General features: G+C 41.2%; 1 protein-coding gene across 1 annotated transcript in view; it reads right to left on the reverse strand.

Moving 5' to 3' along the window:
* Nucleotides 1-451: 451 nt before the first annotated feature.
* Nucleotides 452-18,839, reverse strand: part of Tprg1 (tumor protein p63 regulated 1) — a 154,175-nt gene continuing 135,787 nt past the window's right edge. The window contains exons 5-6 of the mRNA XM_050160028.1: nucleotides 8,404-8,557; nucleotides 452-816 (exon numbers count right to left, since the gene is read on the reverse strand). Of these exons, the coding sequence (XP_050015985.1) occupies nucleotides 622-816; nucleotides 8,404-8,557 (349 nt within the window). The 3' untranslated portion in view covers nucleotides 452-621. The remainder of the gene's footprint in view (nucleotides 817-8,403; nucleotides 8,558-18,839) is intronic.

Genomic DNA, 18,839 nt, shown 5'->3' on the forward strand with positions numbered 1-18,839 from the left:
ATGCATTTGACTTAGAATTCAAGCCAATTGAAATTGGTAGGTTTGAGGAATGGATTATACAAAAGAATCACAGAGTATTCTGGATTTGGAAAGTGATTAATGTCAGAAAGGCTGATGTAGGGATGAGTGGAAGATATAAGGTGTATTCTGAGCCTTGGGATAAATATAAGAAATAAGACTATGGATGAGAATGCCTTTATAAATGGCAGCTACAATAGGGGAACCAGTGAGAGCCTTGTGAAAACGAAACAGGGATCAGGGACTAAAAACTAAACCATTGAAAGTGTCTTTGGATGCAAGAAAGAGAAAGACAAAAGTTTAAACTTTAGCAAATTTAAAATTAAGTTGCATGATGGATTCTGTCCAGAGATTTTAAATTACATAACAGTTTTAAATTATATAGCATTTCATGGGCTCAGAAGTGTCTAGTTGGGTTTTACAGAAATTTGACTTCTCTCCTATGAGGCTTCAAATGTCTACTAGTCTAATCAAGTTTTTAATAATAATAATAATAAATCAGCCCTTTAAATATTATTTGAAAGTAACTATTGGAATCCAAACAATGTAGTAAATTTAAACACATAGGTTATCTACAGGTGATGTACTTTGTTACAAAGAGTCTCAAAAGCCAATACTCCCCCGAGCAAGGGAATAGCCAAGTTTGTTTCGGTTCCCAATGAATGACATGAGCCCTGCATAGGTCTCAATCAGAATGGGTTGGGTTAACACCATCAGTTCCTCTTCTCTTCCAGATCCAGCAGAATTCTTGTGAGCCTTCTCAATAGCTGGGATGAGCTTGGATGTGAATCCAGACAACTGAAGAACAAAGAAGAAGCATACATTTAGTGCCTCCAGGATGCTCTGAACATCCCCACTCAGTCAGCCTCAGTGGAGGAGAGCTGCTGGGGGCAGCAGCTCTTCCTTCTTAAACATGAATGACCCCTCAGAAATGTTGGGATTGCTTTTGTTTACCTTTTAGTATAGTACTCAGCCAATAAGGAATGCACGTAGTAAAATCATCTGCCTTATTTGTTTTCCATTAGTCATAACTTGTGGAACATTAAGGAATCAACTTCATCAATATTTGCTCATCATCTGTTATGAATTAGACACTTGTTGGGCACTGCTGGATGCTAAAGGCCAAATATGGACATCTGCTGCCCTCAAAGACAATTGACTATGATGCAGTCTACAAAGCACATCTGCTGTGGGAAAGCAAAGATCATTGTAACAGACAGAAAGAGGGACAACAATGCCTATGAAGAACGGATGTCGAAAGCAGACCTGAAGGTCTTTCTTTGCAGAATTTCCATGGGTAGAAATGAGGTTCGGCAAGTCAGAAAAGGCCTAGAGATGGGCACGATGTCTTGTAGCTCAGCCTTCTTCCTGCCACATGGAAATCCCTAGGAAACATCCTTCTCATTACTCCAAAGGCACAGACAGAGAAAATACTGAATCTTATTACTCCAAACTATGTTCCTTAAGCACAATACTTGAGTGACAGTGTGAGCCTTTTGTTTCTGGTTTTCTTAATTTTTAGACGACTACAAACATGAATATTACATCTATATCACTCCAGTCCCCCAAGGCCTCCAATCTCCTCTCTTGCTTCCTCTTTCCTCCCTGACTCATGACCTCCTCTTTAATTATTATTGCTGCACACACGTGCACATGTATGCACATGGCTATGCACTCTTTTAATCAAGTCCATTTAACAGTGCGTGTACGTATGGTATACGTGTACAAGGCTGACCGTTTGGCTTAGACAACGCTATGTGGGAGCTCTTCCCTGGAGGAAACTGATTCTCCCCTCCCTCTGCAGCCATTGGCCACTTGTCTACTCCTTCAAGCAGAGCAACGACCTTAAGAATTCCCAGCATGCCAACTGATATCATGCAGGTTTTGTTAAGGAAACCATATTGTTGAAAATTTCCTATCACGTCTAAAAGACATGAACTATAACCAGGCATCCTGGTCTGCTGGCTCTTCCAGACTGAACTCCTGTTCTCAAAGTTGCCTGACCCCTAGGTGTCGGGGTTGTGTTGCAGATATGTGAACTGGGGTTGGACATTCCAGGGACCCTTAGTCTCTCTGTGTTGGCCAGGCGTGAGTCTCTGGAAGTCTCCATCTGTTCCACAAAGAAGCTTCATCGATGAGAGATGAGAAATACACTAACCCGTAGAACTTATACCACAGCTACCAATCAGTGTTTTGAAAAGCAAGTAGGTGCTATGATGAATAATGTTGCTTTAGCAGGTTTCTTTGGGCTGGAGACAAGCATTGTAAAAGAAAATGAAAACCAAGCAGGTAATCTGCTTCAATCCCTTCGCTCAACCCAATGGGATAGCTTTATTCCTTTCATTGTACTTAGTTTAGAGTCATGTTTTACTTTAAAAAAAGATTAATATTAATTAAAACCATTAAACTGCTACTTAACTGGTTCAGGCCATTATTCAACCCAAAACGTTTTGCAGTTTCCATTTTCAAAGCCAAGTTCAAGACTTCCACATCCATAATGCCTCCCTGTTGTAGCCTGGAGCCTATGAAAAATGTTCTTTTCTTCTGTAACTGGAGAGCTGTCTCAGCAGTTAGGAGTCCTTGCTGTTCTTGCAGAGTACCTGGGTTGAGCTCCCAGCACCCACAAGGTGGCTCACAACCATCTGTAACTCCAGTTGCAGAGAATCCGACACTCTTTCCTGGCCTCCAACAGTACCTTGGTATGCAGACATAATATTCATGACCATAAAATAAAAATAAATAGTTTAAAAATAATCCTCATCTTTTCTTCTCTTTCATTTCACTAATATCTCCATTTCAACATATTAACAAGTTTTCTAAACAGAGGAGCAAGTGTGACTCTTACATGGCTAGCCATCACCAGGCTATTCCTATTTGGGAATCAAATATAGCTTTACTATGGGGGAGAATACCTTTCACATTCTGAGAGCACAGCATACTCTGTTCATCTGTCCCTCAGGCACCTGTAGAATTTCTGCCACACAAAAATCTCTACTCATTCAAATGTCCACCCTCATCCTAACCCCTCTAAGCACACACACACACACACACACACACACACACACACACTTTAAATTCCACATATTCTTAGCCATTATCTAAGAACATTATGTATAGCTTTGCAGTTATAGCTTTGGGTCATGTTACCTTCACTCAAAATGTCTTATTTTGCCTTGACTCTAGATCTTTGGGAATCAAAAGGAGACATAACTAAATATCCTTTGGCAATTCAAACCCCCTCCTTCTAAGATGTAGTCTGGTACGTGTCTGCAATCCCAATACTCGGGAGACACAGGACAGGAGGATGAAAAGTTTGGTTCCAGCCTGGGCTATGTACCGAGACCCTAGCTCACTAAAATGTCTCACTGAATTATGGAACACACAGCTTCATAATACATGTAGCATTAAGTACTGGGATAAATATTAAGCCTTCCTGAGTTTCATATTCTCTATCTCTAAAAATGGGTATATTGATAATATCAAATTCATAGGTAAAACAAGTGAGAGCAATAGACAATGGTGACATGCTCAAAGCAGTAGGAGCCAGGGTGAGCAATGAGACAAGGCTGGTGGTATTCAGAATCAATGCAAAAAAACATTAATAAGTTTGTTTCTTACAAACAAAATCATTAGCTCCATTGTTATTATCATCATCACTCTCATCAAGAAGCCACCTCCCCCTAAAATGACAATCTCAGCATTTCCCTTTACCAAGGCCATCTGCATTAACACGATGCCATCTCAGAGGCCAGTGTTTGTCCAACAGGATTACAGAACACGGCTTCAGCTCTCATTGTAACCGTCATTCCTTGAGACTCCCCTGTGGTCTTTGAATCTAAGGGCTGGAAGGACAATATTGACACTATTTCCTGCTCCACACATCGCGTTATGTGGCTACTCTTCCTTCCCAGCCATGTCTGGAACACTCTCAAAGGGGGTCGGCGTGCTTACAGAGACAAGCTGCTCCTTAAAGGAGTGGCAGACAAAAGGCCATGTCCCCAAACTGGCTCTTGAGCATTTCAAGCACCTGAACTCAATCTGTGTGACAGGAGCGCTGTGTCATCTGATATGAATGCCACCAGCCACATACTTTTGTCTAAAAGCTTTTATACACCCACCTCTGTCTCCCGCTTTTATTTCTGTCTCAAAAAACATAGGGTCAAGTTTTAACAACTCCAGTTACATAGGGGCCATGTGTTGGTTGTAGGGGAGCACGGTCGTGTTCATGGAGGAGGGGGTGCAGTATTCTTGACTTCACAGTGATTATTTACCAGCTGAGTGCCTGGGCCCCTGGTTGCCTCAGGTGCCGTCTGCCAGCAACTCCCGCCTAGAATCTCAGTTTTCTTTATTACAACCATCACTCTCTTCCTGTTTATACTGGGCAGAGAGACCAGGTTTCATGCCTGCAGGCCCACATTCCTTAGCTTGGCAGGTTTTCCTAGCCTTGGGGCCACAGGTTTCAACCTTTCTCTCTGTAAAGAGGAAGGCACCCTGGGATGAGGAACAAATCCTCATCCAATAGTGAAGATATGAAACCACTTGGCAAGTTACAATGCTGGCCAAAATGTGTGTCACATTTTTTTGGCAATTATCAATTGCTTTGTATGGACTCTGTAACTGTGGGTAATTTAAAGTGTACAGAAACACAAAATGATGATGAGACAGAAGTTTCTTTTCTACACAAGAAGATTCCACTCATTCTGTCTTTCAATCATATTCTATCCACTCCAGCTCTCCCTTCTGAAAACTACAGAGAGAGAGAGAGAGAGAGAGAGAGAGAGAGAGAGAGAGAGAGAGAGAGAGAGAGAGAGAATCGCATACATACAACAAAGAAGTCTTTTAGGCTTATACCTAGTTCCATGAATATTAGTAACTGCTAAGGTGTGGATGTATATTTATCATTGTATAGTCTTAGCTCATTTACTTAATCCTTGTGTTTAAGAGTCTTGACTTTTAAAAATGAAGATATTTACTCCTATCTTAGATGTTTTCTTAGTAAATTTACATGACAATATCACTCATGCTATAAGCAATAAAGATAAAGTAAAAAGTATATCATATGTAAAATTATCTTTTTGTGCTATGCAAGTACCTTAAATGCAACATAACCTAGTATTCTACATTTGCACAGTTGTGCATTATGAGTAGTACATGGCATGTATGCAGATTTGAAAAGATTTCAAGGTGGACAGGTAAGGCAGACTTCCGGGGAGACGCTGTTTGAGCCCCGTGTTTGCACAAAGTGGACATGACCTACACTTCTGATGGGTAACGGGAGGTATCACATTTTTACATCACATGATAGAAACAAGAAGGTTGAGTTACACATAGCCAAACTCTTCAAATGACTTACAAGCTAATGAATTGACCTATCATTAATAGGTAATGTTTACAGATAGTATAAACTTGAATTTGAACACCTGTGTATATTAACATGTCTCTCTCGAGTACCTTGCTATACTACCTTAGTAACTCAAGTAACTTCATCATTGATACAATGATGAAGGCATAATTAAGGACACCCATGAGAGCCCGGAAAACAGAATCACAACTGTTCATTTGGGGGAAACTCACAATAAGAAAGCTACCACTGTCCTCAGCTATTAAATAGTCTATATTACTTTGCTATTTACCTTAGACTGGACATTGAGTGTGTGTTTCTTGCTTGATGTCACTCATATTGGTTGTAGTTCTATTTTTTTGTGTATGTTTTTGCCTTTTTCTCCTGGACAATACTTGATATTTGTTCTTACTGCATATTGTTTTGTATTAGGTTTAGTGCCCTCTTATTTAGACAAAATGGGGAGGTGTTGTGGGAATTCATTCAGCCAATAACCTTTTGGGCATCAGCATCTTTAGGACATGGTCTGAGGTACTGCATGTGGACTGATGAGCGCAGACAAAAAGCGAGCTCGCTCTCTCGGCTGGTGGTCAAGTTTCTGTACGCAGTTCCCCAGCACCAACAGAGCAAAGGACCGCAAGGGCTTTCTTATTGTTAATATTTCCCAAATAAACAGTTGTGATCCTTCACTCCAGGCTCTCATGGACTTCCTTAGTTACACCTAGCCAATGTCACCTAATCTGAATAGTCTATCTCCAACTTCCTCTACGGCAATTTATAAAGTTCTAACTGCCTAACTATTTGATGGATGATTCAAGCTCAATATCTCATAAACTAATCTAACCCCTCACATTCTTAGTTATCGCCATTCAAATTCATGTAATCACCATCTAACCACCCAGTAACTACCTCGCCAACTTCTCTGCTGTTTTCTGTATTTCACCTTTCATGCTCTGAAAAAAAAATTTGATTGCATCTGTATGTAGGAGACCAAAACAAAGTACCATCAACCCATCACATTTCTCTGTAAGCAACAGAACGTAGTCCTTCAATCTTTCATTGTGAACTTCTTCCGGCAAAGGCCATTCAGAAATAAGTACCTATTGCATCCGGTACAAGGAACAAGAGAAGGCTTGTCCCGGGGAGTGACACGTTTAATAGCTAAGTCAGTTAAGTATTTGTATTGGTTAATAGTGAAGTTCAACTATTAATACAAAAATATATATCATTTTAATGATTAAAAACGGTTTTCCTTTAAAGAAAGGAAATTCCCATGAGAAAATATTATTATTATACATTTTAGTCTGAATTAGCAGGTATCTTAATAAATGTCTTCTATTGCAAGTAGTAATAACAATGAAAACTGGGAGTTTGGGGAGGGTATGGACTGAAGAGGCAGAGGCTATGATGCAGGCATGTGTGTGTTACTAATAAGGACTTTGGAACACAAGGGGAGCTGGTACCACCTCTGAAGTTGGGCACTTTACCTTGGCACACATTCTCTCTCTGCCCTCCACGAGCCCGGCTTGGTGGAGTGTTCTGGTGTTGGTCTTGGTTTTCACTTTGTTTTGTTTTGTTTTGCTGGCTTTAGGTGGTAAAGCATCAGCCTAGGAGCTGCTGCTGCTGGCTTGGTTGGGGGATTGTGAAACGGGTATCATATGAAGTAAAGCAACATGATCCCTGAACTAATTGAGTGCCTGCAATCGCCGGAGCCAGAGTCAGCCATGAAGCCCCGGACCTCTGGGGACACCTGCATGAATCCCAGCAGGATCACCAACTTTTCCTGAGAGTAGACTGTATCAAAGCCAATTTATCTGTTTATTAGGGGGAATTAAGACCCCATCTAGTTTCTAATCACAGACACATTGCTTCAAGGGCACTTGCCAATTTACAGTTGTTTATTTACACCACACAAATTTACTTCCATAAATAGGTACATGTATATTAATGCAAGAATTTTAATATGCCATCAATGGGACTCCAGACACTAACTGTTAAATTTTGAACGGATGCTAAATTAGGTTTTAAAGTGAAAGACAAATGTTAAGGTAAACATTAAAACAGGACAGAAAAGACAATGGCTTCTCAGTCTCTGTGCACACACTCACATGTGGATTTGGTTTTGTGAAAATAGTTTGATTTTTCACCAAATCTTCCACTCCGACTGGTTTACTTTCTAATTATGAGAAGTGTCTCTGAGCTTTAGCATTTCGTCTATGATAAGTAGATTAACCCTATTTAAGTTATAGAGAGCCAGGTTGGCTGTTTGAATTATAGCTTTTGAAGTGTTGCACTTGAAGGCTTTCTTGATTGGTGGCTGCTTTTGAGCCAATGATGATTTAATATTTTAAGATTTATTCGCTACTAAAGATTGCTTCCATTCATGCGGAGCTGCCCCTCTCTAGGCTAACCAGAAGCGAGGAGAGAATAGCACAAGAGACTCTCTCTGTCACCAAAGAGTTAAATGTTTGCTTGAGAGGATGAGAAATGGAGGCATAAAAAAGAACCACCGTGGCTTTGTGATGTATGGAGCACCTAGACATGCTATCCATCTGAAGGACAACAGTCTAGTGAGATTAGAGGAAAGGGCAGTATCCACCACACTCGCTCTAGAGATGAGACCACCAGCACTATCCCATGAAAAGAAATGACTTCATAAAGTCTGACCACAGAGCCAGTATGACGAAACATACTTCACACTATTCCATATTTCTTTCCAGATTAAGGCAACTGAGATGAATCTATATAGAGAATATCACATGCACCCTCTTGCAATAAATATAACTAGCCAAATGTAAGTACTCTAACTTGCTCTAATATTCCATTAAAAGATGACAGCAAGAGGGAAGGGACACATTATGGTGACATAAACATAATACATGACGTCTATGAAATAGCTATACTCTTCATACAAGTGTCTAAAGAGGCAGTAAAGTTTTTGCAACACACCTTCAGGTTGAGTCTTAGCAGTTTTTAAGACAGAACTTGTTCTAGAAGCTCACAGCTTCACCGAAAGGGCTAATATGTGACAAAGTAGCATCTACCTTGCAAATCTCAAGGAACTTCTCATTAGTGTATTTCATAGGATGCTCAGTGAAGGTAGCATAAGGAACCTCAGTGGACCACGGATTCCAGCGTGACAATAGAGACTGTCCCTCGGTGCTCCCCCAGCAAATCCGAAGGCCTTCGCCTGGTCTCCTAAAGGAAGCAGATTTTTATCAGACTGGACATTTCTGTTAAATTCTTTGCAGGATATTTGATCACACTGTGTAAAAAGCATCTCCTGATTTATTTAATAAAGAGTGAAATGGCCAATAGCTAGGCAGGGGAGAATAGGCAAGACTTCTGGAAAAAAAAGAGAGGAACTTGGGATGAATCTAGACACCAGCAAGACGTGGAGCAAGTCAGATGTACAGAGTGGGAGAGAGGTAAAAAAACATGTGGCAGAATGCAGATTAATAGAAACAAGTTAATTCAAGTTATAAGAGCTAGTTAGGAACAAGCCTAAGCTAAGGTCAAGTTTTCATAATTAGTAAGAAGTCTCTGTGTCATTATTTGGAGGTTGGTGGCTAACAAGAAAGTTAGACTACATAGATAAATCTATAGGAAAAATGTAGCAAAGGATTGTAGGATTGTAACTCTCCTCTTAGCCTGTCTATTTCCACTGATATGAGTGGCTTACCTCAAATCAAACTGTTAAGGAATGAAGGATGTAGAAGGATGGGCTCGCTCTCAAACAGGGTAGCTGCAAGAGGTGTTTTGAGAAACCACATGGAAATGGGACCCTGGTACTCAGGCCAACGGTCAGAGCTGGAAATATAGGTGCTGGCCTTACACTTACATTCTGATGACGGCAGGTAAGAAGGATGGGAGGTAGTCTCAGTGAGAGAGGAAAGGTCACGGTGAGAAGTCAGCATTTAAACAGAGCAACAAACAGAAGAACTGTCTGAGAGGGAGCATCAGATCGGCCAAATGGCAGGACGTCAAGGATCTTTGAAAGGGATGAGGACCACTCAAAACTCTCAGCTCCCTAAGTCAGTGACTCCGCCTTTGTATCTCCTAGTCCTCTATTCCCTGCACAAAGCTTACCTAATGAAGCTGCAGTGAGAGAAACACCAATGTGTATATAGAGACTCTGCTGGCTCCTACCCCTAACCCCACTACTGACTCCTGATGTCCAGAAGGAAGTCATTGTCTAACAGAACCCAGGCCTGGCTATCCGTTGCATACAAATACAAAGCAAGGGAAAGTCAAACAGGAATAGGAGGCAGGAAGCCATGGCAGAAGAGCAATGCTACATGATTAGAACTAGCATGTATTTGGCATCTTCTTTTCAGTGTGTCCAACTGAATTTTGGATTTGTGGTTTCATGAGGCTCTGAATGCAGAAAGGTGCCTGAAGGGGTAGCCAAATCCAGGTGCTCTGCATTCAACAAGCTTTAGAACCAGTGGGCTGCAATTCTAAGCAGCAGCTCCTTGAAGCATCCATTCAGTTCATTTCTTCTAGAAATTCAATCCCGGGATTTTGAGAATGAAAAACCAGAGCTTAATGGTGGTGCCTCCACAAAGCTGTCACTTCCTGTATTAAAGAATGATTCCTTTGGGAATAGCATGTGGTTTCTGAATGTTTATTCATTCAGAAATGAGTGTAAACAGTCTCCCACATGCTCACACAGCTCCACCTTTCAATGGCTGATGCCAAGCTGAATCTTACAAAAGGAAAGAAAGAAAGGAACACTGCCTGCCCAGTTCTCAGGTATTTGGTGATTGTTTTTGAAAGGTGAAACTCAACGTGTGTGTGTGTTGTTTTGTTTTTATTTAGTCCTTTGCCTAAGAAGATGAAGAGGAGGAGGAGGAAGAGGACGGAGGAGGAAGAGAAGAAATAAATGAAAAAAGAAAAAAAGAAAGGAAGGAAGGAAGGAAGGAAGGAAGGAAGGAAGGAAGGAAGGAAGAAAGGAAGAAAGGAAGAAAGGAAGAAAGGAAGAAAGGAAAATAAAATCCGATGCAAGCCTCTGAAGTTTCCTTTGCAAACCTCACCTTCTCATATTCTGTATTGATTCTGGTCATATCCTTGTATTTTTGTTTTGTTTTCTTTTTCTGTCCTGATAATAAATCGCAAACTTTATGAATACGAGCTTGCTCATTTGTGGAGCATTCTGGCTTGAGCCAATTATCACAACTTGCACAATGGAATTATTTACTACTTCATATGTCAATTTTTGCACCAAGTACAATTTTGTTTCTCCAAAAGGGATGAAAAATCTGTCAAGAAAGCCTCCATAATAAGCAGACCTGTTTTTTTTCCCTTTAAGGACTTGAATGAAAGTCAAGCATAAAATTCAAGAAGGATATTATTGTTAAATATCTGATCACTTTAACCATGACAATGGCCTTTTCCAGAACAGTAAGAGCTGTTAAGAAGTTGGAGGGAAAATATAAAACTAAGCTTTCACTCCATAGGTGGCATCTGCGGTGAGGCTGGTCAGGCCCTGTAGCATAGGACTTTGATAAACGTTGTGGTTCGCTCCTCTTCTGTTAAATGTTTTTGGGAGAACTGTGATGACTGAACACACCTTATGGCCAGCAATAGTTGATGCTGCAGTAAGCTATGCTCACAGAGAGACTAATGCAAGTGTGAATTAATAAAACAAAGAGCAAAGGGCAATGAATGAGTGTTCAATATGTCAGTCAGTATGATTGTGGACAATCACATTCCCCTTTCTAAGTGTCGTACGAATTAGAATCTGAATTATTCATCCTACTGAACCTTCAGAATATGTTCGTACATTCACTAAAAATTGTATGACCTCCACATCCATTCTTCAGTCCCTGGGGGTTTAGTTATTGTAACATTATTTATGTCAGTACTGGGAGTGATATAAAAACTTTGATCACGTCACACATATAGCTCAGAAACATCTATAACTATAGCTCCACATGATTTGATGCCCTCTTCCAGCACCCCATTCCCCCAAACACACACATATGCCCATATATAAGTAAAATGAGTCTTTCTTTAAAAGAATAGATAAAAACCATTGTATATGCTATATATGAAATTATTCCATTAACACATATTCAAAGCTTAATATTTTTAAATCTGTTTAATCTAGACAATAGTATGTTTGGAGCTAACTTGATAGACATAGGAAAGAAAGAATGGACGTAATCGGGCCAACAAATCAAGAACTGCTAGTGAACTAAAGCAAACAGGAGGGAACACCCTTCAGCACACAGCAAGTCCCCGGAGGTTCTGTGCTTGTCAAAGCCATCAGCCCCTTTCCTCCACCGACTCTGCCCACGAATACTTCCTTTGTGCTCCGTCTGCTTTTCAAGTCACAGTTTAGTGTCTATGATTCCAGGAACTTAAGTTCTCAGGACAGACCTCCCCATGGCTAGCTTAAACCAGCTTTCAAGCTTGTTTTCTTTAGCTGAAGTAAAGGCAGCCCCTTAGCTGTTCTAACGGGTTAAGAGAACCTCTGCTAGGCAGTTTGGATGCTCACCTTACTAGACCTGGATGGAGGTGAGTGGTCCTTGGACTTCCCACAGGGCAGGGAACCCTCACTGCTCTTTGGGCTGATGAGGGAGGGGGACCTGATTGGGGGAGGAGGAGGGAAATGGGAGGCGGTGGCGGGGAGGAGGCAGAAATCTTTAATAAATAAATTAATTAATTAATAAAAAATAAAATAAATAAAAATTGCTCTCAACTTTCCAGAAGTTAAAAAAAAAAAAAGAAAGAAAAGAGAATCTCTGCAATGGGCTCGGAAGTTGTCACCTAACCTGTGCCTACGTTCTGTCCTTAGTGCTACTACTTAATTAGAACAGCTTCTGTTTGTGCAATTGTAGGTAAAGAGGGGACCCAGACCCCATGTTCCAGGAGCAAGTCAGATGATCTCTGAGCCAGCTTGGCCACTGTTTTATCTTTCTAGACCGGAACACACACGCAGAAACCTGGCAGCAATGGAAGATTCCTTCTGCGACTTCTTCTATTGCTCCTTTCTACCCTCTGACTCTGGCCTGCATTTTTATAGTTCTAGGCAAAAGAAAAATGATGCCTTTATCTGGCCTGCATTTTCATCGTTCTGGAGGTAAGAAAGTTGCTGTGGTCTTTGCTCCTGACCAACTTCAAAGTCTCACAGACACAGGCCAAAATAGAGCAACTCTCTCCAGGAGAGAACTTGGTGAAATGTTCATGATGATCCTAGACTTCTTAAGTTAGAAGGAACTTTCCATGACGGTTTCCACATTATTCTCCCTCTCTCTCTCTCTTACACACACACACACACACACACACACTCACATACACACACTCACATACACACGGTCACATACATACACACACATATACTCAGTCACATACAAACATACACACACACACACACACACATGCACGCACATACTCTAAGAGCTAGAATTTTCAAAGGCCTCAGTTCCTTTCAGAGCCATGTTAATTATCTGTTATCCGCAGTGACTCAGAAGTCTAAAATACAGTTCTTGGTCGGGAAGAAAGCCTAGGCAATCACAGTTTTCAGTCACCACAGGCAACCAGGTTTGCCTTCTACAGTAACAAAGCAAGAAGCACGTTTATCACGAAGGAATTACTCATACAAGAGCCAGAGAACTATGTGCGTGGAGAAAGAAGTATGTTTTAAACACAAAAAGTGACTCCGAGTTGAATGGAGAGAAGCATCTCTCCATTCAGGCTTGAGTCTTGTCAGGAAGGCCTCCTGTCCCTCCTAGGAAATGTGCCCTGCCACTGCCTTCTCTGGCTTAACACTTGTCCACTCCACAGATTTTTCTTCCTTGGGGGGGTGAAGCCATGCATCATTTTGCCTAGGTCAGCACAGCCAACTTCCCTGACTCCTGCTCTTCTACCTTGGCCTCCCAAGATTCTCCGCTAAGGCATGAGCCAAAGACTGCTCCCAAGAATGAGAGCTAGCAGCTTCCATTATTACCTCGTCAGCTGCCCCTCCTTTCCCCTCACCTCAAATCTCAAAGCCGCGCCACAGAATGAAAAACATAGCTTGAGGCGCTGAATGGAGATTTATGAGGAAGCACAGATATTAACTCTTACTCTAAACGCAGGGCGTGTGCTTGTAAGTAACTGGTGAGCAAACACAGGGCGGCCCGGGCGGGGGAGGGGGGGCAGTTCAGCACAGCACAGCCTATTTTCTTCCTGTCTCCCTTTTCCTAACTTCCAGCTTTCATTGTTGAAAGGCGGATCTGCTAGCCCCATGAAATGTTAGTCCCTTTGCTTATTTAATCTGGACAAAAGCAGGGGGCTGAGTTGGCATTGCGGTGGGTATTCAGAATCTCCCTTGCTCATTGAATGACCTCAGATGAAATATTTTCCATGACAAGAACCCAAAAGACGCTGGCACGGAGTCAGACAATGAGATTTGCAGAATATGTTTACATTCTCTCGCTGTCCCTAGGCTGTTCCAAGCCCATGGGCAGGTGCTGTCTTTATCTCCTCTCTTTGCTCACCTGGCTCTCTCCCAGAAGTCTCCAGGGCCTTGGGCTTGGTGAGATTAACCATTTACTGGCACGAATAACCATGAAATCCTGTAGGTGATGTTACCGGAGGAAAGGTAAGTGGTGACGTCGGAAGGACGGCAGTGTCATGAACCACCTCACACGGGCTATGGTGGCATGGTAAGAGCCTACAGGAACTCCTGCAGCCTGACTGACAGCTATTTTATTTGATGTCTTGAACCCTTAACTTCTTTCCAAGTGTCCATCTATGAAACGAGGCAGATGATGTTAGACGGTCTCTTAGGGTTTTTTTTTTTTATGTTTTGTTTTTCTCTTCTAAAACAGGACCTATGCTGAAAGTCCAAATTTAGAAATACACTCACTAAACAGGAGTTAAACAAACAAACAAAACAAAAAGGCTGCTTAATGACTATAAAAGGTCCTCAGGCAGTTGCTCGGGATTGTCCAAAGATAGTTTAAGAAGGCATAAAGACCTCAAGGTATGAACTCAAAAGCAGAACTCAAAACAAGTGAGAGTAAAGAGGTCCAAAGAGGGTGACCAAGGTGGCTGCAGAACTCCCAGGCTCATGGTCTTTACAAAGTTTGCCCATCTGCCTGGAAGAGCTGTCTCTGACCAGTCAGGCCCATGGGGAAGAAGTATAAGACCTTCACCAAGGGTTTACCCAAGTGTCTAGGATTCCCAGTGTTAAAGTGTGCACAGGAGTGAGGCTGCCGAATCACTCCATGAGTGGAAAGCTACATTTTCAGGTAATAAGCTCTCTAGACTTATTTCTAGAAATATGAAAAACTGGGTTCAGTCCCACAGTAATTCTCTTTGTGCCTTGAACCTGGGTACATTTCTGAGTCACTATTTCTCTTCTTACAAAACCATGGTAGCTCTAGATTAAATCCTCTCCTGAAGAATCACTCTGGACAACACTCCTGACCCACCTGGGCGAAGGGGTCAGTGCTTTTCCATTTTGTTTATATGACAGCAAAGTACAGCTTTTGTTTTTTCCTTCAGAGTTTGTGCAGTTAGATTATTTAGAGGGAAACTGTTCTAAAAATCATGCACTTATTTTCTTTGATAATCCTAAAATAATTCATTCTTCAGTCTCTTGATCAAAGTTGCCCCAATCCCCATGCTTTGGCCAAGAAGGAATTTTTGGTTCAGCATTTCTGTCCTATCATCCTGGATTTTTTTTGTTTATTTAATTTAATTTATTTATTTATTTATTTATTTATTTGTTTGTTTGTTTGTTTTTTGTTCTTTGGTTTGTTTTCTGAGACAGAGTTTCTCTGTAGCTTTGGAGTCTGTCCTGGAACTAGCTCTTGTAGACCAGGTTGGCCTCGAACTCATAGGCATCCATTTGCCTCTCTGCCTCTTGCTGGGATCAAAGGCATGCACCACCACTGTTTGGCTTCACCCTGGATTCTTTAATGCTAAGGAAACAGAGAGCGGATCTGGAAGGCTCCCCTGATCCTCTGAAGATGCTGAAGCCCTCAGAGGACCAACATGTGCTCTAGCACTTTCCTCTCCGAAAGAGGCTGTCAATCACTGAGAGTGAGATGATTTGTCCCGTGACTAAAGGATGCTAGACTGCTAAGTTTATTGGTTGTGCGTCAGACATCTCTCCATAAACCATCTCCCTGCCATTTCCTGCTCTTATCAACATGTTACTGACTGGAGTAACATTCTACTGACTGAAATAAAATTCTAGTTTGAATTCTTTTTAACTCATAACAGTAACATACTTACTAATACTATTGGAGCGACAGGCAAATGATTAAATAAAAATATTCCTCTTTGCAAGCCATTTTCTCTAATGGAAATACATAGTTCAAGGGGAAAAGCTGAATTTTTTTGGTGCCTTTTAAGTAGAGACCTAATGCAGTGGCAGCAGTGCAAAAAGACAAATCCTGGAATTCTTTTAAACCTGGACACTTAAATGGCCCAGGCTGTTCTTATAGTGCTGGCATTTAACATGATGGCTGGGATTGGAAGTAGCTCAAATGATAAAGTCCTTCATGTCAAAAGCATGAAGACCTGCGTTTGGATTCCCCACAACCCACCCAAAAGCTGAGTGTGGCCACATGAATCTGGAATCTTACAGCCACAGAGACAGGAGGACCAATGGAGCTTGTTGGTCCATCTGATCTCCCCAAGTCAGTGAGTTCTAGGTTCACTGAAGACTTGATATCAAACATAAAGGTAAAAAGTCATAAAGGAAGACAGTTGTCATCAATCTCTGCCTTTCACATGCTTGAGCACACACATGCACCATCCATGAACACATCTACATGCATACACCATACAGACACAGAGAGACAAACAGATGTACATGCATGTGTATCACACACAAATGATGTACACATAAACACACACGTCTAAGATTTTGTCATTCCTAGAGTCATTCTCTGGCAAATACTAGCATTGTCATTTTCTGGATAACAAGCTGATATCCTGTAATGCTTCAAAGTGTTTTGGAATGCTATTTCAATAATATTTAACTATTACTTCATTTAGAAATATTTACATTCATCTCTGCTAACCTATCTTCTCAAGAACAAGGGATGTTTCTCTGGATAACATAGCAATGAGAATTCAGAGAAAGGAGCAAACTTCTACAATCCAATGCTGAAAGAAGGTTTACTGCTCCCAACCTTATACCAAATCCTAGCAAGGATTCTGAAAGCTGTGTGGTTTCCAAGAGACTTACAGTAGAGTTTATAAAACAGACAACCTTGTATCTGGTAGTTGGTGAACATGAAGACTAGAAAACATGAGAAAGCAAGTTTGAAAATATAAATATAACATGAAGTTAATTGAAGAGAAAGGAACCCATGAAATCTATATAATAAAAAAATGCATCACGAGCTATGATTTGTGCCTTTATGTGATAATATTTATTTCTAGTTGGAATATCTTAAACAAACAGTTGATGGAGACAGGCCAGAACTCTAGAAATCTGTAGAAGTTGTGATGGAAAGTTCCGGGGACTTGAACAAGCCTGTGAACCATCTAACATAGCCTGATTCTATCATGGAAGTCTCAGTGGAGAGTGGCTTAATTAACTGAAGAAACTTGTCTCTCTCTCTGGCTGCCAAACTCAAAACTGGAGAATGAAGAGGCATTGTATTCACAGAGGTGAGGGGGAAACACTGCCAAGCCAGATGTCCTCCTTGGTCCCTAGCCATTAGTGGAGCTGAGCTTTGTCCTCTGTCAGCCTCCTACTCCATGTCATCAAGAAGAGTAAAGATGAAGGTACAGAGAGGAGCACCAAGGTTTCAGCGGTAGCAGTGGTGATAGAGAAGGCAAGAAACAAAAGACTAACCATTAAATGACATACAACAAGCGAAGTAGCCGGCTTTCTGTCTTTTAAGTAAAGACAGTGAGAACTTTAAGACATACTATATGAGCTGAAATGGAATGTTTTGAGCTACATTTTCTGAAGACTAGGCATTCAATATTTTCTAGATAGACTGTGCTGCAGAGAACACAAAACACTTTTTACATGCATGACCCCACTATTCTCTGTGAAACTGCCATTACTTCAAGACAGATCATATGAAGACCTTAATACACAGAGCTACTAGAATTAATGCACAGATATTTCTGAGGATGAAGTGCATTCACTTTGTTTTTTAATCCACATATTTGAGCCAAGTCTGCACATTGCAAAGGTTACCCATTCCCAGCTATGTTCATGGCCAGGTCTGGAGCTGGCCTATATCTGTAATGGTGGAAAAGCAAGGCCACATGCAAGGATCCATAGCCAGTGTGGTTAATTCTAGTTCTTCTACTTGCAAACCAAAAAGCAAGCTTCCCTAGACATGGGAACTTTTTGCCAGTGCATAGACCTAACATTGAACATGAGGGACAGGCACAGAAAATGGTTTAAAAAAATACTTGGAAGTTAGCACTTTTTGCTACAACTAGGGCATTGTTTTTCTTCATTTAAAAGGTCTTACTGCTTTAGTGTGGATATAATAACCTACATGTTTAAGAAGTAATGTCAGCATACATAGCAAAGACTAACTGCCAGGCAAGAGGGCAGAGGTCTACTTTCAACATCTCCACATATCATTGGAAGCTCACAAGGTAGGCTTCCAGTCTTTACACAGGATGAAACTGAGGCCCAATGTTTTCTAACAGCAAGGGCCAGAACTGATATCTGAACTACGTTCCCCAGCTCCTAACCATCCCATGGTCTTCCACTACCAAACAAGACAAAGTGTTCATCGCCCCACAAGCAGATAAAATTGGTGTGTTGAGAGTGCCCAATCTTACTGGTTGCCACTCTTCCCCTGAATCCACCCTAACTTCTACCTTTTATAAAACATACTAGCTTTTAAAACACACATTTATTGACTGATTTGGTTTTTTGTTGGTTCAATGCACATTGGACTTTGCCTGTGTGTATGTCTGCATGTCCCCTCCTATTTACTGCCCCCCATTCACCCCAAGTTTACCTAGAAGGTCTCATCTAATTCCCCTTCCCAGAGCAATCCGTGTGGCCTCTTAGAGTCTTCCTTGTTTTCTAGCTTCTCTGGAGCTGTGAACTGTAGTCTGGTTATCCTTTGCTTTACATCTAATATCTACTTAGGAGTGAGTACATACTATGCCAATCTTTCTGAGTCTGAATTTTTTTCTAGTTCCATCCATTTGCCTGAAAATTTCATGAAGTTATTAATTTTTTTATGGCTGAGTAGTCCTCCATTGTGTAAATGTACCACATTTTCTTTATCCATTCTTCAGTTGAGGGGTATCTAGGCTGTTTCCAGGTTCTGGCTGTTATGAACAATGCTGTTATGAACAGTGTTTAGCAAGTTTCCTTGTGGTAGGGTTGAGAATTCCTTTGGTTATATGCCTAAGTTGAATATGAGTACTTTACCTACATGTGAATGGGTATATTGTGTTTATGCCTGGTGCCCAAGAAGGTCAGAAGAAGGCTTCAGATCCCCTGGAAATGGAATTCTGGGTGATTGTGAGCTACCATGTGAGT

This window comes from Alexandromys fortis, unplaced genomic scaffold (genome assembly GCF_014885135.2).
Source record: "Alexandromys fortis isolate MF-2015 unplaced genomic scaffold, M_Fortis_MF-2015_v1.1 scaffold_100_3062768_6864082, whole genome shotgun sequence".
In the NCBI taxonomy this organism is placed as follows: Eukaryota; Metazoa; Chordata; class Mammalia; order Rodentia; family Cricetidae; genus Alexandromys; species Alexandromys fortis.